Source organism: Balaenoptera musculus, chromosome 8, assembly GCF_009873245.2.
Source record: "Balaenoptera musculus isolate JJ_BM4_2016_0621 chromosome 8, mBalMus1.pri.v3, whole genome shotgun sequence".
Lineage (NCBI taxonomy): Eukaryota > Metazoa > Chordata > Mammalia > Artiodactyla > Balaenopteridae > Balaenoptera > Balaenoptera musculus.
This window is the reverse complement of record NC_045792.1, coordinates 72,673,415-72,698,833: the sequence shown is the minus strand read 5'-3', so window position 1 is coordinate 72,698,833 and position 25,419 is coordinate 72,673,415. Positions and strand designations below refer to the sequence as shown.

The window sequence follows — 25,419 nt, the reverse complement described above, 5'->3', positions numbered from 1 at the left end:
ACAAACCTTGTGGGATTCACAAGATGTTCGACCAGACACGCTGGGTGTGAACTGTGTCTCTGTGATAGACACACAGAAATGCCATTGCACGTCATCTCCCCCACTGCTCATGACCACAAATGTGCTGTCAGAATGCAGGGTACGGCACAGACACTCCCCTCTTCCGTTGGCAGAGGGTCCTCTGCTAGGATGGAGAAACTGTCTTAAAGTCAAAGGACAGTACATGCTCTAGCAATGTAATGGCTTTATTCTGTCCACTAAAACTGTCATGGAACAGGTTATCTCCGAAAAGAGACGATACTACTACATACTATGATAGGCAGGTTGCCCTTCACCCAGCTAGTCAAAGTGGTGTGAGTTTGACCTCCGACCTCTCCAAACAGTTGTTACAAATCCCAATTGTTGTAAAAATCAATAAACACATAATCAACCCTCACTACAATGTCTGGTGACAGAAGAGGAACACTTTTTGCCTGGTGACAGAGAAAGAACTATCTTGTTGCAGAACCTTGGCTTTAGAGTGCTTACATACTTCCAGTGTCAGGGACCTCACTACTTTATACTCCAAAGGCTAACTGGCTCCATTGCCAAGCACTTCCAATTGTTACAAAACCAAAATCTAACCCACCTTCTTCCAACTTTTATGCCTTGCTCCTAATCCTGCTATGTGTAACTACACAGAAAAAGCCCAATCTTTTGTCTGTTAGTCCTTCAAACCATTTGAAGAGAGCTATCACACTTCACCTAAGACTCCTCTTCTTCATACTAATGCACAACGAGAGCATTCAGAACACCTTAACAATTTAGGAAACATGTAACTGCTAGGAATGGGCTGAAAGGTGCTCAATCCACAGCCTAAGAAGCTGCATGCATTTTCAAGTATTCTATTACACTGGCCTAAGGGTCTAGTAAAATGCCTTTGTAGTTACTAAAGGAAATCTATAATACCAAAGAGTGAATATTACATATAATACTTGAGGCAAGAAGCAGAGAAAATTTTCATTTACAAGGCAACCTGTTAAAACAACAAAGAGCAGCCCAATAGGACTTTTCCCTGAAAAAATAATCATTACTGAAATTCTAATAATCAAGTCTAGACAAAGAACAGTGAACTGCTGCATTATACCTTTCATGTGGAATGCTTCTTCTGAAGGCTTTGCAAACATTCCCACTCATCCCCAAATATGTACATGTGCACATAATTTTTATTTTTTCACTGCGAAGTTTTCTATCCTTGGACTTACTCTTTCTTATGACAAGAAATTTCCTGAAAAGGTAGGATGAACTCTGCTCTATGCAGCTGCAGTTTTAAAGTGGTCCAGTGGATATTATAATGAGATACTATGGAGAGGCAAAAGTTGTATAAACTGAAAGGAAACTGTTTTTAAAAAGTGAATAATCAATTTTAAGGTACAAATTTCCACCCGTTGTGGAAATGCAGGAAAATGCCTTTTTCAGGTAATAGGAAATCAAATTCTCTTTTTCAGAAACGCTTCTGCTTTGAGTTGTTTTTTCTTTCTTTTTTTTGTTTTTTTAAAGGAAGCTAAAATTTCAGGCACTAATTTGGAATTATGCATGCAGTATAAAAAAGTATGTGGGGGATATTGGACCATTTGGGGAAAAGGTCTGGCCATTATGCCACTGTCTGGCATAATGATGAGGAATCTGAGCCACAGAGTGAAAACAAAACTGTTTCCCTTGAGCTCCCCATCCAGATCTAAGGGAGTATTAGGATCTCGTCTTCGATGGTAGCTAACTTTTATTGAGTACTTACTATGGGCCAGATGTAGCTACATAGATTAATGGACACAAGAACCCGTAGGTAGGTATCATCACCCCCATTTTACAGATGAGGAAACGGAGGCAGAATTATTAAGAGAGGTTACATGGTGGCTAATTAAGGTGGACCTAGGATTCAAACCCAGGATGATTGATTCCAGAGGCTTATGTTTTTCATGCCAACATGGGAAAATAATCAGTTGACTGCAGAATTCCTGGCAGCATCCGACCAAACAGCTTTACCCAAGGACTGAAGTGGAGAAAACCAGAGGTGGCTTCAGCTAAGAAAACAGGAAGTTATTAATCCAGGATGCCACTCCACGTATTCCAGTTCCGCTCGGTGCCATTTACCCACTTACCTGCGGAGCGTGGGAGAAGCCACATCAGGATACTTGGCCCCTGGCTGGAGAGTGGCCTGAGCCGCACTAGACACAGGCTGGGCTGCCGGGTTCACCTTCACTGAGTTACAGGAAGCCACGCTCTCGTTGTCGGATGAGATGCCTTTCTCCTTATCGGTCTGGTTGACCAGACCTGGCAGAGAGCTGCCCAGGGCTGTCTTGGAAGGCTCCCTCAGCTTGGGCACCGGCAGGCCTGCTGACTTGCTACTGATGTTGGAATCTATGCTGCTGGTACTAGACCTGTTCCCAGCCCCATTCCGGCTGGTGGATTTACTGGGCCTTGGCAGACTCCGGTACTGTAAATTTGTCCGGGAGCTGAGAGACAGATACCCGTCATCCTGATTCTGAGCCCCATCCATGCTTGTCTTCCGACCGGTGGACCGACCGACAAGTGCGGACGACTTTGGGATTTTGCCCAGCGTGGCTGACCTGCTGGTGACAGTGGCCCCACTGGCTGTGATCATGGCCAAACCAGCGGCAGAGCCACTCTGCTTCTTGAACCCAAAGCTGTTGGCATTGGCAGTGGGCGTCCTGGAGCTGCCGGGGAGGGGTTTCTTGGATTCATCACCGCTGCTGCGGCCAGCATCTGACGGGGAGCGCTTCACCTGGGAGGCTTTGGGAGACAGCCTTCCTTTCTCAGACACCTTTGCATCATCTGTTTTTCCTAAGAGAGAAATCAGAAAGGTTAGCCTGCACACCAAGAAGCCAGCTCCGCCAGCTCAGACTGTTTAAAATTCTCCCCTCCTCCAAAGAACTAGTTCGCTTTCTCCTGGGGGAAAGCAGTCCCCTTGGGAGACAGAGGAAAGAGCTTTTTATAAAGATAATCGTGTCTACAACTGTCACCATGAGCCTTTTAGGAGATGTCAATGGTTTTCCTCATTCGCAAAGCAATCTAAATTTACCCAGAATAAAGCAAAGCCAGCCAATCACTGATATGTCTGGGAAAGAGATCTTGTGTTTTATTGACCATTCTCCCTCTGTCCATTGAAAAGCTGTCCCGATCATTTTCAAGGGGTACCCCACCTTCCTGCAAAAACACTGCCCTTGTTTACATACATCCTTAAATCATGGACAACATCAATTCAACACACCAACAGCTCCTACCCACGTGCTCTTGAATAGCCTTCACCGGGTATGTCAGCTCTGACCCAGCAAATGCTTAAACCAATTCAACACGTCTCGGCAGTTGAACCATCTTCAGAATTTAAGAGGCTCTCATGCTTACATATTTCCACTTGGAGAAAGGTAAGGATGTGAACCTTTCTGAAAGCTGGCTATGAGCAGGGTCTAAACCCTAAGAAGAAATACCTGTGCATTTTATAGGGATTTAAAAAGTATCATCAAGCCCTCGCTAGAGTGACTGCGGTTCAGGTTTTGAAAATGACAAGTGCCCACGCAGGCCTCTGACTCACCAGTTCCTGGGGTCTTGAGCGTGCCTGCCGGGGCAGCCGGCTTCGTCCTCGGCATGGTGACGCCCACCTGAGCTGTCATGCCTCGCCGCCACGAGCCTGTCTGAGAGATGACGGGGTTCTTCTTGCCCGACGTGCTTTTGTCGGACTCGTCAGACACATCAGAAGGATTCCGCCTCCACTTCGACCCCGGCTCCATCTTTATGCCACTGTCTGACCCTCCGTCTGACTTCTTGACATCGTCGCCGGACCACAGGGAATTCCTCTCCACCTGTGAGTGTTTCTCAGCGTCGGTCTGCGAAGGAGACCCTCTGAATCAGTCCTTCTCAAACCCCAGGCTAGAGAGCCCCTCACCCCAGAGCAAAAATGCCCACACACTGGACAAGTTAAGGGAAAAATAACAGAGGACTACTTGAAAACTTTTGGGCCTTTGTACTCTGGTTATCTTGTTAGGAAGCCTGATTTGTTGGGTCCAAGGAAAGTAAAGCATACGAATATGTCCTAAAAGGGAGTGAGGGAGGAGAGTAAAAAGAGCCAGAGGAGAAAGAGGGACAGAGCCCCATGGAGGAGGACCAGTGGACGGAGCTGTGACAAGAATTCAGCCACCAGCTCCGCCACTTGGCGACGCGCCTCCTCTAGCTCCGGCAGCCTGAGCTCTATCCAGCTCACGGCCTCCCAGCCCATCTCCCTTTGTTCTGCCAGCTCCCGATCACTCCACTGGCAGCCAGATCTCTGGATCTAGCACAGCGCCACAGTCTAACACACCGAGAGTGAGCGAGAGAGGGCGGCTGCTAGTTCCCCTCGCATCAGGGAGAGAGAGGGGCTGAGAGGAAGCAAAGCCTCAAAAGCCGCTTCCCTCCCCATCACACCACGCTAAAAGCCAGAGGGTGACTGCTCCCACCCCAGCTCCATTCATATACCACTGCTTGCTCCTCTTGTGGGACTTTGGGCAGACAAGGGATATAATTAGCCCAGCTTTCTTTGGAAGAGGCCTGAACCTGCTAAGATACATACAGACAAGCAGCCCAAGTTCAATCGCCTCTCTAGCACCACCACACAGCCTCCCCCCTCTCCCTCAGCCACCTCACGGGTGCCTTCAGTTGTTTGGTCATTCCTCAAACATTTCCACGAGGTACTAGGCATAGAGAGAGGGAGGAGGAAGGACAGAAACACTCCTGGGCTGCAAGAAGCTCATCGTTCAGCTGCGGCAAAGGACAGAGACAGAGGCGTCCCCACAGCAGGCACGCAATCAGGCTTGGTGAGGACATGAGCACATCGGTCGGCGAACACATGCTTCTCGAGCTACAGCACACTTTAACAAAACGACCTCATCCGATCGCGACCGCTATCTGGTCAAGGAGGGTGAGCAGGTTAAGTAGAACTGCCTTCATCTCAGTTTTACAGATAAGTGGAAACTCACGGTACTTGCTCCATGTCCCAACTACACCAGCCCGTGTTCCTCCCTCTAAACCTCCCAGTGTATTCATTCAACCAGAATTTCCTCCATGCCTGTGGTTTGCTGGGCACTATGGTGAGTCTGAGGATCTGTGAGTAAGATTGGTTCCCATCCCTTCTGAAGTTTACGGTCCAGTGAAAGAGGCAGGGATTGGAAATATAAGACAAATAAATGGAAAAGGACAAGGAGTCTGAGACAGAATTACAGGCAGTGATGTAATTTAGAGTATGATGATGGGGGTAAGGGACAGTGGTCTGGTAAGGCCTTTTTGAAGAAGTGTCCTAAAGGATGAGCAGAAACTTACCGAGAGAAGAGTTTAGGGAAGAGCAGGCCAGGTAGAGGTAAGGGTATGTGCAAAGGCCCTGAGGCAGAAAATATCTTGGCTTTGGAAACATTCACTCAACAAATATTTACCCGGTACCGCTGTGTGCCAAGCAAGCTTTTGGGTACTGGGAATACTACAATGAATGAGAACAAAATATCAATACAAATCATTAACCTCCTGGAGCTTATGTTCAAGTACATTCTAACACATCCGTTTACACTCTAAGAGGTACTGAAAACTTAGCACATACCACATCCTGGGGTACTGCATTAATTATTCTTTTAATGTTCCTATACCTTATTTTTCCTGATCAAATTATAGTGATGCTAATAGTTGGAGCAGTAACAATTAAAATTTACTAAGCATTTACTATGTGCTAGGCACTGGGCTAAAGTGCTTTACAGGTACCATTTAACTTAATCTTCACCAGAAACCTATGAGGAAGTTACAGTTCGTAGTCTCAATTTTACATGAGAACACTGAGGCACAGAGTGGAAAAGAAAATTGCCCAAGATCACACAGTGCAAGGATTCTGGGGAACCGAAGTGCGGAGCCCATATTTTAGCCATCATGCCATGCTGCCTTCCTGGAGGACAAGTCCAAGGACTTGAGGATGCTGCATGTCCAGGGGCACCTAACATAATACCTACACCCAGTAGATTCTCCTTCCATCCTGACTGGCCGGTGGTTCCCCAGCTCCAATTCTGGAGCAGTTCCAGCCTAGCCTCTGGGTGGGACCTCCAGAACTGATTCCACCCCAGTGGCAGAGAGAGTGCACACATCCCTGGTCTGGGACTACAATTGAATCCCCCACTGGAAAGAACAATTATCCAACCATCACAGCCCCACAATGTGGTCCAGGGTGGCCGGCTTCCCAGCTGCTCTCGGCACAGCAGCCTCTGCCCCGGGACATTATACTGGCTGTGAGTGCACATCTCCCTAGCAAACCCCTGCTGAGCTGTGTGTCAGATCATGTGGTGGCACCAGGAGGGATTAAAAGATGAAGAAGGGCCAGCCTCTCTGTTCCCAGAGCTTACAACAGGAGGGCCAGCAGGACGGCCACATGGGATGTACAAAGAACTGCACCCTCCCCTTTGCCAGCTGTTCCCATCTCAAGTGGTACCTCCTTTCTGTAGATTTTTCTACTGCCCCTACCTGCAAGCCCACTTACTCATTCAGCATCTAAGAGGGAAGGCAGGGAAATAGCCACACTCAAGGAGGAAGAGGGCCTGGAAGATGGGAGAGTTCTCCCCTGAGGGCCCAGGTTCCCCAGAGACTGAAGAGGGGAGGCCAGTCTTCTGAGAGCGAGAGGATGGAACCAAGGCGCTGAGGAGCGAGGTGCAGCCGTGGGGCGGGAGGTGGAGGGAAGAGCATGGGCTTGGGGTTGGACAGACTTGAGGTCAAGTACTAGGTGCTGCAACTGCCTCCTGTGCTGTGTGTGACCCTGAAGGAAGTGGCTGAGCTTCTCTGAGATTGTTACCTTGTGCATGAAACAGGGGTGATAACAGACAGGTGTCTCAGAGAGCTGACGGTGGGCGCAATGAGCTCAATGTGGAGGGACTCAATTTTAACAGTGGCTCTTTTGTCACCAACTGTCCCCCCTCTGAAAATCTCCGGCACTTTAGCATTTAATCTATTTCTGTCTTGCATTAAGGTGAACAGGGTACTTGTCTTTTGTGCTCTTGGGCCACAAGCCTCTAAGAAGCCAGAGACACTGCCCTCTTCAAGCCCACACCATCCCCTGCAGATTGAGATGCTACACTGGCTAAAGCTGGAGTCCCAGTAATAACAGAAATTAGGATCGGCGCCAGCATCATCACCTGCCGCCTTTCTTACTGGGCACTGGGTGCCTCCGCACACATTATTAGCTCATCTAATCCTCTCAACTTGCACTTTTATCCGTATTTGACAGACAAGGAAAGCACAGGTGTGAAGAGGAAAGGTAACTTGCCTCAAGTCAGGAGCAGCAGGACCCAGCAGGTGGCAGAAGGGGTGCCCCACCCACACCCCAGCCAAACCCTATCCTTACGTCCAGACCATCATCCAGAGAGCATCCAGAGAGCTCCAGGATTACTCAGGGTCACACAGGACAGGAATCCTTGCCACAGAATTCAGAATTTTGTTTCCTTCAGTAGCAAAAAGTAAACTCACATGGAATTACCATTTTTTTCCCCTTGTATATTTTATTAAAATTTCAAAGGCAGTGAAAATGAGAGGAATCTTGACATATGCCTTTTCTTGTACCTTGGCACCTGGAATGGAAACTTCCACAGACTGGGAGAAAATGCTGAGTCACAAGGACAGGAAGAGATAGATGAAAGGGATGTGGGGAAGTGATGTTCACGTGTGAAAGTCTTCTGCCACCAACACACTGTCCTAAAAACAAAATGCTGCAAAACATAAGATGAAATGCTCTGACACTACAGAGAAAGGACATGAATAACAGTCAACTTTTGGTTCCTGACATGAATGGAGGAGAGAAGCAGAGGGATAGGTAATATAGAGGAAGGAAGGAAGGAAAGGGAAAAAGGAAATGGAAAGGAAAGGAAAGAAACGAAACGAACCGTCTGAGCAACTATTGAGAATTAGGCTCTGAGGGAATTCCCTGGAGGTCCAGTGGTTAGGACTCAGTGCTTTCAACTGCCGAGGGCCGGGGTTCAACCCCTGGTCGGGGAACTAAGATCCCGTAAGCAGAGTGGCACAGCCAGAAAAAAAAAAAAGAAAAAGAAAAAAGAAAAAACGAATTAGGCTCATTTATCTGAAAGCGTGTTCAGATAATGAATGTCCATATCGCTCTCACACTCACCCTTCAAGATAAGCCTAGTTACCGTGATTTTATGTAATCACGGGGAGGCAGAGGCTTGGAGAGGTTGAGCTTATCCAAGGATGCCACAGAGCTAGGAGCTCAACCCTGACTTCAAAGGCCGTACCTTTTCCCTGACACTGCAGCCAGACTCACCGGCTCTCCTGGAGAAAGTTGGTCAAGAGGCTGTCAGACCCCAGGCAGGGAGATGCTTTGCCCAGCACACTGAGAAGCAGTGAGCAGAGGCCGATGCTGGATATCTGGGCACGGGTGCCCCATCGAAGACCCTCCCTGTGCTCCTCAACATCCTTGAGGAAACAGTCACTCACAGACAAAGGGGACTTCCATCCCCCAAGGATTGCTCCTCTGTTACCGGCTGCCGCCTCTCTCAAGCAGCTAAACGAGGCTGTTCCTTAGGCTTCCAGACGATAGCTCCCCTGTTCCTTAGATGTACTTCCTTTTGGCTGGTCTTCAGAGGCTTTTCAAATATGAAAACTTAGGCAGGCAACCTGTCCTCAACCTGCTTTCCCAGTGGACACACTGGGCTGCTGCTTCTTGCCTTTCCATGCCTCGCCCGGGATGCTTTGTGTTGCCCATTTGTCCAGGGAAACCCATGTGTGATGGGAACCTGAATGAGCCCTGGGGAGGATGGCAGTGTACACCTTCCCGCTGCCTGACGCTGCTCCGAGAGGAGTAATGGCCCTTAGCCTTCCTCAGAGTGCTACAGGGGAGGAGGGGAGAAGGCTGCAATTTATGTGGATTCAGATACTTGGAGATGCTCCCTGGACAGGAACAAAGGAATTCCAAAGAAACCATCTCAGCAGGAATCTTTGTAACTATGGGTGCAAGTCTACATTTATTTTATTCCAAGACCTACTTGCTTAATTTTTATTTAAATATTTTAAACTCAGGTAATTGTAGAGCAAAAAACAACCCAATAAATAGTAAACTCTTTACAACCCTTGACGTTATCTTTCTGATCTTGGTCAAAAGACATGCTTGTGTAATATTCTTGAAGCTTTTCTGATGTGACATTTGCTAGATGAAAGCAAAGAGCTGGTCAAGGAGGGGGGGGGGCCTTGACATTAACCAAATTCAAATGTATCATTTGTAAATCCCAGATGTTTACTCTGTATCAATGTGGAAAACAGATTCTAACTCCAGGTTTGTGGGAAGGGAACAAAGACAAGGAGACTGTTCCAACAGTGTTTTGTTGGCTCAGTGAGCATTTTAGGAGCAAGCTTCTTCCTACCTTGCAAGTAAACAAGAGAGAAACCTACTGATTTACAGATCTCTCTCTCCTCTCTGTCTCCATCTGTCTCTCCTTCTCTCTTAGTTCCCCAGCTCCGTATCTAAGAACTGTCTAGAAGCTTGGTTGTTGTTACTTTGAAATTAAAATGAGTCTCAGAAAAAAACAAAAATTAGTGTCCACAAGGAAAGGAAAACGGTGGATATCTTTTTTTTGGCTGTGCCCCACGACATGCAGGATCTTAGTTCCCCGACCAGGGACTGAACCTGGGCCACGGCAGTGAAAGCACCAAGTCCTAACCACTGGACTGCCAGGGAAGTCCCGGAAACTGTGGATATTATAACATTTGGCAAGTGGTAGGGACACAGTCTGGCTGGGTGTTTCTAACTTGTGTCTAATAACTAATTAAACAGTAATCAGTTGGTGGTGTGGCTTACGTTTTTTTTGGGTTTTTTAAATTAACTTTTTAAAAATTGAGGTATAACATTCATATACTGAATGTACAATCTTAAGTATATAATTGGAAGAAAATTTCTGAAATTAATGTACATAACTACCCCTCAGATCAAGATATGGCACATTATCAGTACCCCCCAAATCTCTGGGCTCCCTTCATTTGGGTAGTTTTTTTTTCCCTTAGCAGCCACAACCCACCCTTGTTTGCCAATGATAATTAGAAATTCAGGCTAAAAATGAAAACTCAAGAAGTCATAGGCAATCCCAGAGGCAACACCTAATAGATTTCATCAGGCAGTCTGTGTTTACATTTCTGTGGTACAGAATTAATCCCACACTCTGACACATCCTTCATTTAGCCCCGTCCTCAAAGAAAAAGATACCTTTGAAAGCAAAGAGATTCCCAAAGCAGCTCCTATCTGTCCAGAGTGAGAAAGCGGAGAAAGGAAGCGGACGTGAAAGGAAGGGAGTGAAAGAAGGGGCTGTGTCAGCTCTGCCCTCAAAAGGTCCCTCTGGGAGACTCCGTCCCCATCAGACCTTCACAGGGGTTCACCCGAGGCAGCGGGCCCCACTGGTGGGAGGGACTCATCATGAAAAGGATTGCAGTCCGTATATGCCAGTGCCACCGTGGTTGACCAGTCCTCGTGCCGATCTGTCCCAGCGTGGGGACTGGTGGTGAGGATGGCACCTCGCTTGTCCGCTAGTAAAATGGGCTTATTAGAACCAACCCCTCTGACCACTAAGGGAAGCTATGAGGGGAAGCAAACACACCTGCACAAAACTGCTGTGGAAGCACTGCATCTGAAACACTAAATCAGAAGGTTTAAAGCAGGGGTTGGAAACTCAAGTGCCTCGGGACAGGCAGGTATTTGAAGGGTGTAGTTGGTTGGCACACAGTGGCGTGGGCGCCCTGTCCAAAGGCGGGGACACCCGGACATCAGTTGGTTGTGGAGAATATAGACTCAGGAAGGCAATATCTTCTGATTTTTCAAGAGAAACCAGAAGCTCACTATCATGTGAAATGATGAACTTGAAGAAACTTGACATGCAATCCCATTTAAAAGAAGAGTGATACTGTGGGCCAAATACAATACACTGGCAGGAGGATATGACCCACAGATCTGTTGGGATGTACTGGTCTTCCAGCCCAGGCTTCTTAACTTTGTTCCCACCCCAGCACTCTCGAGGGATCAGACGAATGCCAGGGACACGCACTCCAGACTAAGAACAACGGCCAGTGGAGTCCAACATTCTTTTTTTTTTTTTACAAATAGATGATGAAACTGAGGTCCGGGAGGGAAACAGGATTTGCCAAGGCCACCACAGTGAGAGCGGTGAGTCTCCCCACTCCCGTTTAGCGTACCCCGATACTGGACCCCCCCTTCTCCCTGCAGGTAGAGGATAGAGTCAAGACATAAGAGCACAGGCATCAAGCAGGAGGTCGGGCCTCATCTCACAGACCTGGAGATTCTGTGCATCCCAAACAGCCCCCTTGGCCCACAGGCCCAAGGCTCTCTGCTGGCAGGGGCCTTGGGAGGGACCCTGCTCCTTACCTGGACATCCAGGCTCTTACGCGAGGAGGCAGGCGTGTTGGCATAGGAGCCGATGGAGGAGCTGGTGATGTCATCCGTGCTGAGGTTGTCTATGGTGTCGCTGATACCACTGCTGACGGAGCTGCTGTCATCCCAGCTGCCAAGACAAACACAGCCTGAGCACCAAGACCTCACACTGCGCCAGCTCAGCAGCGTCTGACGATACAGACAAGCGTGTACCATCCCCGAAGGCTCCGGTGTCACAAAGCCCCAGACAGAGCTCCTTTGCCTCTGATGTGACTCATCTTCAAGGGTGCCATCCATCCGTTTCGTCTGGCAGCTGGGTGAAGTGGCTGATGTGTACCTTCCCCCGAAGGGTGGGCACCTCCCTGAGCAGATGTGGCTAAACACCTACACCCTGCCTACCCCATCCTCAGCTTCATCTCGGGAACTTCAGAAAGGCCAAGGGCTACCTGCCAGGCCTAGAGCCAGCGGAGGAGCAGTGGGTTTGGGGGCTGGAGCTGAAAGCGGGGCAGAGAGAGAGACAGCAGTGGCACCCTCCCTGGGGCTCAGAGCGGGAGAAAGAACTGCTATGTGAATTCCCTGGACTCCACTCCTGGAGCAAAAAAGCCAAGGGAAGGAAAGTGCAAAAGTCAGCAAAATCCACCAACTCCATTGGCAGTTCTAACTCTAATAATATCCCAGGATGCATCGAAAATAGAGTCCATTTCTCAACCCTCAACTCCATCGAGACCATTGTCCCCCACCATTCAAGTCAAATCTCCAAGCAATAATTCTTTTTTTCTTCTGCCTTGCCTCCTGCTTCCCAACACCAAGACATTCAGTCCACCCCCGGGTCCGCCCTCCTCTGCTTGCAGAATCTCTCCCAGTGTGCACGGCCCTCCCCACCCCTGCGCCCTGTGGTTCCAGCTGCTTAGCTCTGCCTAGGTGACTGCCAACAGGCCGGCTGCGCTCCGTGCTCCTCGTCTGCTCCCAGACCATCTATTCTCCCCACGGCAGCCAGAATGATCTTTGTGAAACAGAAATCAGATCTATTGCTCCACTGCTTCAGACCCTCCAGTGGCTTCTCAGGGACCCAAACTCTGTACTCTGGCCCTCAAGACCCTGTGATCCAGCCTCCCCGTCCAGTCCTGTCTTGGGCCCGCCTCCATCGCTCACTGGCTCTGGGTGTTCGTGTTCAAGGCTTTGCATTTACTGTACCTCTTCTTGGTCACCTGTCCCTTCTTCCTTCTCACTTGAAGAGTCACCTCCCCAGAAAGGCCTTCCCTGGTCCCTCTATCTGCAGTGCCACCTCCACCCCCCGCCCGGCCAGCATCAAGCCGGTTGCATTTTCTCATTTGTTTGGTTGCAGGGTGGCAGATACACAGCAGGTGCTCAATAAATACTTGCTGATTTAGACACATGGGAGTGGGAAGTTGAGGAGGCTATAAAGTAAGCTTCCAGCATCAGTGTAACACTGTTCTACTTGATCGAGTGACAAAAGGTAAGTATTATTGTTTTTCTATTGTACAGGTGGAGAAACTGAGGCTTAGAAAGGTAAGACGCCTTGCACAAGGTCAGACTGTAAGAGGTGGAGCAGGACCTGCAGCCAGCTGGCCCAGCTTCAGAGCCACCCTCTTTTTTAAAAATAAATTTATTTATTTATTTTTGGCTGCATTGGGTCTTCGTTGCTGCACGCGGGCTTTCTCTAGTTGGGCGAGCGGGGGCTGCTCTTCACTGCCGTGTGCGGGCTTCTCATTGCGGTGGCTTCTCTTGTAGCGGAGCACGGGCTCTAGGCGTGTGGGCTTCAGTAGTTGTGGCTCACGGGCTCTAGAGCGCAGGCTCAGTAGTTGTGGTGCACGGGTTCTAGAGCACAAGCTCAGCAGTTGTGGCTCATGGGCTCTAGAGTGCAGGCTCTGTAGTTGTGGTGCACGGGCTTAGTTGCTCCGTGGCATGTGGGATGTTCCTGGACCAGGGATCAAACCCGTGTCCCCTGCACTGGCAGGTGAATTCTTAACCACTGCGCCACCAGGGAAGTCCCAGAGCCACCCTCTTTACTGTGATGCCAGACGGCTCTCTATTACATCAATTTTCAGTGCACACGGGCATACGACACGGCCCACCTCCCCAGGAGGAAGCCCAGGTTCAGGAGGCTAGCAGATCCCAGAGCAGGAGTGGCAGGGTCAGTATCTACACCCGGGGCCGTGTGATGATGAAGCATTGACTTAACCATGTTACTCCACCACTCAGCCCTCCACAGTGAGCTGTGCCTCACCGAAAGGCCTGCACAGCGGCAGCCTGATGCCTCAGAAACGCCAGTGTCAGAACAGTTCCACTCCTGGGTATACATCCGAAAAAACAAAAACACTAATTCGAAAAGATACATGCATCCCAATGTTCACAGCAGCATTATTTATAATTATCAAGATAAGGAAGCAACCTAAGTGTCCATCAACAGATGAATGGATAAAGATGTGGTATGTACATACAATGGAATATTACTCAGTCATAAAAAAGAATGCAAATTTGCAACAACATGGATGGACTTAGAGGGCATTATGCTTAGTAAAATAAGTCAGGCAGAAAAAGAGAAATACTATATGATAGCACCTACATGTAGAATGTAAAAAAATACAACAAACTAGGGAATATAACAGAAACAGACTCACAGAACAAACGAGTGGTCACCAGTGGGGAGATGGAAGAAGCAAGGGGCAAGATGGGGTAGGGGATTAGAAGGTACAAACTACGATGTACGAAATATATACGCTGCAAGGATATATTGTGTAGCACAGGGAGTACAGCCAATATTTTATAATAACTATAAATGGAGTATAACCTTTAAAAATTTTGAATCACTATGCTGCACATCTGAAACAAATAATATTGTACATCAACTATGTCTCGAAAAAACAAACCAAAAAAACCAAACAACAAAAAAGAAATGCCAATATCTGAGATTTAGAAAGCCAGGAGCTCCCCATACTCCCCCCCAAGTAATCAAAAGGAAGTTTCAGTTTGTTCCACCAACTTGTAGGATGCCTGTCTGAGCTCTGCTGATCAGGCAGGAAGACGACGCTTAGTGCAAACCTGTTTTCATCACCTTTCCCTTCAGCCTGCCAATTTGGCTTCCTAAAGCCCACCTGGAGGGTCCCACACAAGTGCAGGGGAAACATGCGAAGGTGGTTCTCAAGTAGGGAGGATAAAGGCAGGAAGTGTGAGGGCTCAGGAGGGGACTCGGGATGAATTCACAGGGCCTGCAGCATCCCGCAGCTCTGGGTCTTAGCCGACCTCCCTCCTGTGATTCCACTGCTTTGGCCTGGGCTCCATCCGGTTCCGAATCCTCCTTTAAGGACTTCTCCAAATACTCTGGCCCACCCTCACAATCCCCTCCTCTGAATTCCCACAGTCTTCTGCATTTGGGTTCATTCTATACACTCCTGCCGTTTTCTAGTTGTTCTCCATATGATGGTCTGTCCTACTTTCCAAGTATATGCAGGGGTCTGCTTAGTGATAGTGACAAGTGCATCCCAGGTGTCAGGCATCATGCCAGGTGCTTCCGATACATCATTTATTTCTCCACTCTTCATATCACACCTGTAAGGGACCTATTATCCTCCCCAGTTGACAAATGAAGAGATCAAGGCTGAAAGAACAAGTATTTTGCCCAGTGCCGTTCAGTCCACTTTGGAATTGGGTTTAAGACGCTGAATTGTCTAATTTCAGAACATGCGCTCCCTCTGGCCTGCATCATCCGATTTTTCACAACAGCCGTTGGCTGAGCACTTGCCAACATGCCAACTCTTCAGTATCTGCACATGTTCTCAGCAACACTCCTACTCCCTCACAGGTGGCCTTGCTTCCTAATGAGGAAACTGAGGCTGTGAGAGCTGCCGTCCAGGGCTCTCTGCAGATGCATGGCAGAGCTGGCAGTGAAACCCTCCCTGACCCTGAAGCCCACCTCCAGAGCAGTGCTGCCACAGCAATGCCAGCCTCACATCAACTCCATCTCCAGGCACACAGTATGTGTTTATTAAACACCTCCTGACTGAACTCACGTACAGGAGAGACAGGCAGGGCAAGTTCTGACGCAAACGCGGCCCCAGCAGTGGATTCTGAGCCCAGCTCCCTCCCACTTCAGCCTCTGACAAGTCACTACTTCCTTGCCTCAGTTGCCTTATGGGTGACACATGGATGACACCACCTACGCTGGCAACTGTGGAAGGCTCTGCTGGGAAAAGGGTGACATAACAGACGGGAAAGGACTCTAATCCACTCTCATGATGAAAAGAAAATCCCATGAGTCTTTAATTGCATCTGCTCTCCGGGGTTAGCAATTTAACGTATCTAAAATTTCCTATAATCCAACGAAGAAGAAAGAGGACAGCCAGGAGACAAGTGGGGCTGGAGGGGAGGAAGGAGGGAACTTAGTAACAAATGCCCATGAATCCAAGCCCCAGATTTTTTTGCTTTGAAATTGTACCCGCTCTTCCTTTGTGGCCTTTCAACACTGAGAGGCTGTTGCAGAGGGGCATGTGGCACTTATCACACACACGATTCTTCCCACGTCGGTGCCCAGAGCATCATGCGGCTATGATGAGATTACAGGAAGTCCTTGAAACTGAGCTGGCCCAGAAGGGGCGAACCAATGATCTACGCCACAGAAGAGTGGAGTGGGGAAATTAAGGAGGAGGATGAAGGAGCAGTGACACAAGGGAAGTCCATGCTGAACAAGAGCGGCCTTGGTGTCCCCCAGGGCTGTCTGTGTGCCAGAAACCAGAGCTGTCCCCACACTCGGAAAACCAGCCATGTCTCCCTCACTTCTGGATCTTTGGGGACATTGGCGGATCTATCTAGATATAAAATCACTTAGCTCCAACTTGTCCTTTCCCTAAAATTCAGGGTATTATAAACGGTCATGAGCCACCAAGATCAAGGTCAGTGAGTTCCAAGAAGCATCCTAAGGAAAACTAGGTCCATAAGATGCTCTGTGATAACAACGTGGTCCGAACAAGAGAATGTGGGGTATGCCAGCCCCCTCTTAGAGATTCACATTGTCCATGAACTTCACAGTTACAAAGTGCTGGCACGAGCTCTTTAACTTTGCCTAAAATAGCACTCCCCCCCAAAGGAGATGTTGAGAATGACACACAGCTCTGGAAGAAATGCAAAGGAAGCCTAGAGCTGCCTCGGACCCACTGGCCCCTTCATCCTTACCTGCCTTAGAAGGCAGTTAGCACAGAGGCAGGGAAGCAGAGGCAAGAGGAATGACATCACCTGAGCTCCTGCATCCAGGTCAGATCAGAAGCCAGAAGCCACTTCTGGGAGACCAAACAGTGAGAACTAATACAATTCTTTTCTTTTGCTTAAAACTAGTTTGCTTAGGTTTCTGTCACTCGGTATACTTGTGCTAACTAATGGGGAATTGCAATTTGTTTCTAAAACGACTCCAGACGTGTGGTTGAGAGTCAGACAGGAAAAATGTGGAAAGCATGCAGAATTCATTCAGGCAGTAAGAACATTAGTTGAATCCAATCAAGTGGCAAAGGAAATTAGGTACAACCTGGGATGGGGTACAAGTCTACTGACCCAAGTCGGGCGATAAATGTTGAAAGAGGTTACAAAACATGATTATGACTCAAACTTGAAAGAAACCCAGAGGATTTGTGTTTGCAGTGAGGTGAAACAAAATTCCAGGTAAGAGGCTCCAGGGACCCAGATGACACGGCAGAAAGAACTACAGGGTACTCAGCCACGGCTCCAGAACATTCATTCCGGAATATGATTGGACCATTCCTGCATCCTGCCCTTGAATCTGATTGAGAAAAATCACATGATGGTTCTGAGCCCACCTGAGAGGATAAACTTCCTCCCTTCAGCTGGGAGTAAGTGACTTTAAATCCTGGGAAAGTTTCAAAAAGATGAAGGGAGATAATGAAATAAATCCTACTATTAATACTTAAGTTAGGGTGGTGAAAGCTTTGTGATCACTTGGGGTAATCTCTATATGTTTATAATAATTTAAAAAATATACGGCCTATTAGAGATTCTAAAAAGAATAGTCCTTGTGATTCGAACCTAAATGAGTACTGAGTTTTGATTTGAGATTTTAAGATGAAAGATTTAAAAATTGATTCAGGACTGTAAAACGAATTGAAGTGTTTTGGACAAACTGAAGCTATAAATGTCATAAATTATGTGATTTGCAAGGGTTGTTTAAGTGCTGAGAAAGATTTTGCTTGTTAGGCTGCTAAAGTCTACCCCATCCAACATTTTGGAGAGCATGAGGAAACCAGGTATGTTAAGTTTACGAATGCAATCTGAAATATTTAAGGAGGGAAATCCCTGGTGGTCCAGTAGTTAGGACCTGGCGTTCTCACTGCTGGGGGCCCGGGTTCGATCCCTGGTCGGGGAACTAAGATCCCACAAACCTCGCGGTGCAGCAAAAAATACATAAAATAAAATAAAATATTTAAGGAAACTTAATTATCCAAGTTTGCAAACAGTACTAATTAAATTCAAGTCTGAATTAATAACGTACTAATCAAATAACAAGTGGAAACGTTCTTAATGTATACAAAAATACTTGACTTACAGATAAGATTTGTAAGAAAACATAGGTTTCAAAATTAAAGCTTCAACAGTTGAATAGTAAAACCTAATTAATTCTAAGACATTCTTTTTGGGTACAAAAGCGTTCCTCAGACATTTAGAAAAATATTAAAGCAGATTTCATTTTGTGAGTGAATGAATGATTTTTATATGAACGACCAGAAGAATAAATGAACACAAGACAGCATCTATTCTCTTCACCAGTTCTTCCCGCTCCACTTCACCTTCACTCTGTATTGTAAGACTGCCAAGACTACTCCAAAAGTCTTAGTGGAAACAGCACTGTGTTCAACAGCCTTGGGAAACAAGCAGAAGGACTCTGGGGGCCTCCTCCTGGCCCGGGTTCTGTCACAGGAAACTAAAAGGGACGTGGGGCCCACAGCTTGGCTGGTTCCCGTCTTTTTTTTTAAATTTCAAAACAGCATATGATGTTTATGCCCTATAAATTCTTTGGCTGGGACATCTAGAGAAATGGCAAGAAGATGTTTCCATTGACTCCTCAGAACCATCAACACAAAAAGATCATTTCCCCTCCAGATCACAGCCATGTCCCTTTTTCTCTCCTCAATGAAAGGTCCTCCACTGGTGATCATATCAGGGCACAACTGCAGTTATAAGTGATCAGATTGGAAGATGACCTTCACCTATTTTTGCCAGTGGGTGGGCGGAAAGAATTCCACCAAACATTTGCTATTTTTCTTCAAGGCTCCTAAACGCAATGTTTTTGAGTCCCGAGCCAGGGGCCTTGAATTCATTTTGTTCATCTCACCCCGTCAGCCAGCACCCTCTATGTGCCAGGCACCACGTGAGGTTCCGGGGGGTACAGTGATGACTCAGTTGTCCCCACCCTTGACCGCAAAGCCGGTAGATGTGACAGACAAGAACACGTAGCTCAGACACAAAGGAAAATGTAAAATGGGAAGGTCATCAAAGGAAACTGCACTGGTTTCAGACATTTCTACAGCCTTCAATAGCCCCTCAAACCACCAGCCAAGTGCCAGCACAAGGCAATAGACGGCAGCATGCCAAAGCCCAGGCCCACTGGTGCTCTTTGCTATGCTGCTCTCTCCTTCAAGGCTTGGAAGTGGCAAAGCCAAGGAGCCAGGAGAACCAGGCCCTGGCCCCAGCCCTCCCCTCTAATAGAACTCCCCTCTAATAGAACTGCTTCCTATTAGAGTCTGGACATGTCACTTACTCTTAGTTCCCAGTTTCTCATGAGGGAGGTGGATGCAACCATCCCAGAGGTGCTTTCTAACTGCCATCCTGGGAGTTTAAGCTCAGAGAAAAGCTAGTATAGGCAAAGGGGCACTGAAGGTCCCCACTGGTCAGAGCACCTCCTCTCATTCAGTAAAAGCTGCCAAAGAAGTAACTGCACTTCCTAGTTTCTGGGCTTCTTCGTTGCTGATTTCACCCCTTAAATGATTATCTTTAAAGCCCACACTGAGTCTTTTAAATATTTGGAATAGGTGCCAATATCTTATACATAGGAGATGATTACTCAGCCCTGAGTTGTAACTGCTCTCTTTAGACAGACATGTGCTTTCCCATTTGACTCAACCCCCCATCTGAGTCTTTGCACTCACATATGCTACCTGACTGACCCTGCAATTTGAGTTTGAGACCCTCCTACTGAGGCATTACAACCCAGTCCACAATAGAGGTCCTCCATGAGACCACACTGTTTATCCACAAAGGAATAAGATGCAATCTTACCTAATACTTAAAGCCACCATTGGCGGTGTTTACCAAATGCCAGGCACCGTACTAGGCATGATACATGGATTATTCCACCTCCCATTTTCCACTGGATGAACCGAGGCTAAGAGCCCAGAGCTCATCAGGATAGGACTCAACCAGGGTCTAATGCCTCTCATCAGAAAGAGAGTACATGTAGGTCAGCTTCAAAGTCTCTGTCTGCTAACAAGCCGAATCTCAAAAGAACCTCGACTGGCTGACAGCAACCACGTATAATATCAATGAGACCCCATGTTGGCCAAGACACAGCATTTTAACCAGAGCCAAGGCTCTCCAAAGTGACCAGAAAATCCATTAAAAAATGGAAAGGCCCATAAGACAAGGAGATCCAGTTTCAGAGTCTTACAAGAGATTCTGACATCACTGTGTCAGGAATTCAAATGCCACTCAGAGGGCTTAAAGCACAATTTCAACAGCCCAAACACAAGCTATCTGCTATGAAAAACGCAGGTGAAAGAATCATAAATTACTCCAGCCTCTCACACTCCCTGTTTTCCTCACTGTTCTAGGGAGTTAGCATTCCATACAACCAAGGAAGAGTAACCTGCTTTCACCAGACCCGCCTGAGAAATCACCTCTAATTTGGACAAATTTTTAATATTGAGCTCTTCTGGGGAGTATCTTGATATATCAGGAATCTGTAATGGTTCTGAATTAATGTGATACTATATTTACAACTTCATCTTCCATGAAATAAAAAGGCAAAACCGAATCCCAAGGTTAGAGGGATGATTAAACAGATTTTTCCACTAGGATTTACACGCCCAGGCATGAGGAATCCTGGCTTTCAGCAAAAGACTCTGAGGAGTTACTGAAGGATCTGGAGGGTCATTACACTTTCCAAATGGACTCCCTGTGAGATAATGTTGTTTATGCAAGGGAAAGGCATGCTTAAATGATGTGAAAAAAATCAGATTGCAGATAAATATTAGTTCTCTGCTCACTAATAAACCACAGCAGGTTAGCAGAGATGAAGTACTGTAACTCTGGTTCTCAAAAGCAGCCTCCACAAAGCAATGGATCCTAATCCCCTCTCCCCCAAAACCCCAAAGACTGGGTCTACTTCCAGAAGGCCCTCACCGTTCTCAGAAACAGTCTGGACAGCCCCTGCCCCCGTCTCTGCCTCTCTCCTGGTGACTAAGCCCTCACGTAGAGCCACCCAGGGCTGTGTCCCGGCCTTACCTGCTCACTTTTCCAGTTCTGCTCCAGAATCACAGCAGAGCTCATTTCCAGGGCCCTGTGCCCCCCACCAGACAGCTGTATTCACTTGCAAAAGCCCAGACTGGTGGAACTTGTTTTCTGGCTATTGTTCAAGGCAATTGTTCCTGTGAAACCCCAGGGCCCAGCGGAATGAGATCCTTTGGTGTGGATGAGTGAGCAAGCCCAACCAGGGCTTAGCAGCAACCCCTGGGGAAGGGAAAAGGTTTGGCTACCTCCATTTCCCACCAGACAGGTATGTTAACTATTTCCTCCCCAGGAGATTTTCTCAGGGGCCTCACCTCCTCCGAACGCTGCCGGAGCCTATTAAGAAAATCGACCTTCAAAGAATGCAACAGGACTCCTGCAGAAACCTACCTTTCGCTGCCTATCTGAGAATGATAAGGGACAACTTTAATTGACGTTTAAAGCTGTGCCAGACTCCATGCTAATTATATTACTTGCATTCTTTCATTTAATCCGCCCAACTCTATGATAAAAATAATAACTATTATTGACGGCTTACTTATATTTTCTCCTGGGTACCATGAGATAGAGACTAATTCTACACCCATTCTAGAGATGAGACAACTAACGCTTGGAAAGAAAGGCCCAAAGGTCATACAACTAGGAACTGTTGAAGCTGGGATTCACACACAGATCCAAGAGCGTTCAACCACCTCATTTATTTATTCATTTGACACATTTTCATGAACACCTACACGTGTATTAAAAGGACTTTAAAGTTTTCCACATGAAAAAAAAGATAGCTACTTGAAAACAGCGATGAACAAGCAAGCCACCCTTCCTGGTTTCACCCCTGGGATCAGCCTACAGGGTTTTGCTGTTGCAAAATGACCCAGAACCTGAGCTCAAATTAAAGAAAGGGCAGAGTTAGATACTAATCCCAGTAAATTTAGTCTCATCTAGCAGTGGGCTAGGGTACCACAGACCCCCAAGGCTCTGCATGGAGGCAGCATATGCTCTGGAGGAAAAAGCAAAATAGATCTAGGTTTGAACCCTGGCCCTGCCATTTTCTTTGTCAGAGCATCTGCACCTCCAGGAGACCCAGGTTTCCTCCTGTGTGATCTGGTGCTAATTAACGCCCCGTCCTCATAAGCCTTTTGTGGGACCACATCAGATCTCCAGGCACAGAGGAGATAACCAGCTCCTGTCAGCTGCAGTCCGGGATCCAGGGACTTTGCAAGGACCGCAGGAAGGAGACACAGGCCCACAATATGAAATAGATGATAAAGTTCTAGCGCAAGAGCTTGCTGCCATAAATGGGCAGTGTCCCAGGGGAGAAGCAGCTTCTACAGACAGTGCCAGGTGCAAGGCCAATCATTTGAGGTGGAGAGAGGGAAACAGGAACCCCATAAAGAAGGCTCCAAGGGGATTTAGTAGCACTCAGAATGCCCGGGGTTGAGTTTCACCCCACGGCACCTTTGTCCCATTTTGGTAACTCACTCCTTCAACAAGTAGGTGGTCCCCTGAGTAAGCGTGAAATTCCTCCTTTGGCTCCAGGGGCTGGTTGGGCTACAAACCCCAGAGCTCTGGTCCAGATGCCCTATACCCTCATTGTTAGAATAGGCACCAGCGTGTCTGCTGACCTCAGCTACACAAAGGCCTCTCTCCTCCAAGGCTCCACCAGAGAAGGCTGCTGACACTTGGTCCACAGCCGCCTGGCTTTTGCCAAAGATCTCAACAAACTTGTCCTGTTGTTCTTGTTTACCGGAAGATATGAGTACCCTATACATCAACAGAATTCAGCAATAGCTAATGAAAATAGCAGCAAACACTTACACAAGCTGAAAAGTTTTAATAGTGGGCTCCAGGCACTTTGCTAAAGCACTTTACATATGTTAACCCACACACTCCTATTACACTATAAGGCACAAACTATTAACGGTCCCTTTTTATAGATGTGGAAACTGAGACTTACAGGGGCTATGGTGACCTGCCTACGGTGCCAGAGCTAATAAATGGAGCTGGATTGGAACCTAGATCTGCATGGTTCTAAAACCCAAGCTCTTCTTAACCACATTCATTCAACCTAAGAGCAGAGGCAAAGAGGCTTTTAAGGAGATCACAGTCATATAAGAACTCTGAACTCTCACTTGTTCTCCAAAAAACCCAGGACACCTTTTAATGAAGTCAACTTATTTCAAAAACATCTCCAGGGCTTCCCTGGTGGCGCAGTGGTTGAGAATCTGCCTGCCAATGCAGGGGACACGAGTTCGAGCCCTGGTCTGGGAAGATCCCACATGCCGTGGAGCGGCTGGGCCCGTGAGCCACAATTACTGAGCCTGCGCGTCTGGAGCCTGTGCTCCGCTACAAGAGAGGCCGCGATAGTGAGAGGCCCGCGCACCGTGATGAAGAGTGGCCCCCACTTGCCACAACTAGAGAAAGCCCTCGGACAGAAACGAAGACCCAACACGGCCATAAATAAAATAAATAAAAATAAAACATAGAATAATCATTAAAAAAAAAAAAAAAAAGAGGCCGGTGGAGAAAAAAAAAAAAAAAACATCTCCAAGTAGTTAAAGGTAAGCTGGGGCAGAGATCCCAGACAGGGCACTGACTGGCTGCCCTAGGTCGAGAGTAGCGGGGGGGATGTGAGGGTCCCAACATTTCCATTAACACCGCCCACCCACACATACTCACACTCACCTCCCAATACATCTTAGGAGTCCAGGAACCTGAATGCACAAAACAGAACTACAATTGCCTCAGGGCTGCCAGTCAGGGGTCTTCTGGGGCAATGGGATGGGGAGGGAAGGGAACTCAGGTCAAGAAACAGACACTCAAAATCAGCTCTGGGACCCAAGAGCAGCTCAGCCCTAGCTAATTAGCCACCCCCGTCACACATGTGAACGGCTAGTGCCAAGCCTGGGTCAGCATTAACATTCTGGGTGTACAACCTCTCCCTCCGGGACTCCATAAATCCAGCTTCTTGGGAGGCAGCCGGAGAGTTCCAGGGCACAGTTCCAGCAGCCCAAGGCCAACTCCAAGGTCACTGACCTTCCCAGATTTGACTTTCACTTGGGCTTCTGCCCCCCTGAACCAGGTACAAAGCCAACCAGCACAAATCCAGTCACAGATTCATCCATGAGTCCGAAAGCCTCAAAGAGATTAGCAAACTCCCAGGTAGGTCCTGCTGCCAAAGCAGAGTTACTTTTTAATACCATCCCGCTCCAGAAACAAGCCGAATCTGAAAGGCCCAGGCAGGCCGTGCTTGTAAGTATCATGTGCACTTTGGTGAGTCCTCCACAATAAAAACTGCCCTTCACCCAGCTGAATCCACATTTAAACTTACAGATAAAACCATCCGGAGCCATCTGCCAAGCCCAACAAGGAAGGCAGAGTGGTGGCCAGTCCCAGCTTTGCCTAGTATCTGTGTGACCTTAAGCATGTTCCTTAACCTCTCCTGGCTCCCACTGCCTCACCTCAAAATTTAAAATAATATTGCTGGCTTTGCAAGAAAAGTTAAATGAGACAATGTCTGTTAGGTGCTTGGCAAGTAGTAGGTGGCAATGAACATTGTTTTCTCTTCCCCTTGTCTGGCTTAAAAATAAAAATGCTCCTCTTTGGGCAGCTTTAGAGCAGCCCTAGCAAACAAGAAAAGTACTCCTACTTAAATCTATGCCATCTCTCCCAGAGCCTAGTTTCCACAAAAAAACCCACCGGGTAATTTGCAGCATTAGTAAACACAACCACAAGTTCACCCGGCTTCTTAGACTCCAAATAAAACCTCCAAATGCAAGTCATTTCAATCAGGGCCCTCTGAACCACCAGCACCCCTCGCGAGGGGCCCATGTTGCCTCTCTCTAGTTCCCCCATCCCCCCAGGTTCAAAGGTCTCCTCCAAAAAGCCTGAAATAAGGACCTAAGATAGCCAGTGATCAACACCCAGTTTTTTGGTCTCAGCAGCCTAATTTGATAAGATGGTCTGGAAAATATTGACATTACCCAAATGTCCACGTGGACCAAGGACATTTGGGTAATGCTCTGTCCGGCTGCCTTTAAGACTATCAAGGTTAAAATGAAAAGGGCTGGGGGTGGGAAGGAAAAGGATGCTGAATTTCCTGACCAGTGACTCCCCCGCTACTTAGCTCACTGGGATTTTGGCAGCTGCACCACTGGCTTCTCTGCCTGGCTTTCCGATACCATCCAAGGTAGTACAAGCACCACACCCTGCCCCAGGCCCTAGAAATTTTAGAATATCGTCCTACCTTGTAAGGTTCCTAGGCCAGAGCATTTCACTACATTGTGGTCCTTAGAGAAAGCAGACAAAGAAGCTGAATGAATCTCACGAAGGCAATTCCGTCAGCCAGCCAGCCAGCCAGCCAGCCCACGCCGGGCCTGGGAATTCCAGGCACCCAGCAACTCTGCTACTGAAGTACCAGCTAGAAGGGGATCTCCATTCCCCTGCCCAGGAAAGAAACCGGA

At 47.6% G+C, this 25,419-nt stretch overlaps 1 protein-coding gene across 7 annotated transcripts in view; it reads right to left on the bottom strand.

The window, feature by feature from the left end:
* NAV2 (neuron navigator 2) overlaps positions 1 to 25,419 on the bottom strand; it is a 399,145-nt gene that overhangs the window by 62,791 nt on the left and 310,935 nt on the right. For all 7 annotated transcript variants that reach the window (XR_005021033.1, XM_036862156.1, XM_036862161.1 and 4 more), the window contains 3 exons: positions 11,429 to 11,564; positions 3,590 to 3,881; positions 2,139 to 2,841 (listed from right to left, as the gene is read on the bottom strand). Coding sequence is in view for 6 of the 7 variants with exons in the window: in XM_036862156.1 (XP_036718051.1) it covers positions 2,139 to 2,841; positions 3,590 to 3,881; positions 11,429 to 11,564 (1,131 nt within the window). In the remaining variant the exon portion in view is untranslated. The remainder of the gene's footprint in view (positions 1 to 2,138; positions 2,842 to 3,589; positions 3,882 to 11,428; positions 11,565 to 25,419) is intronic.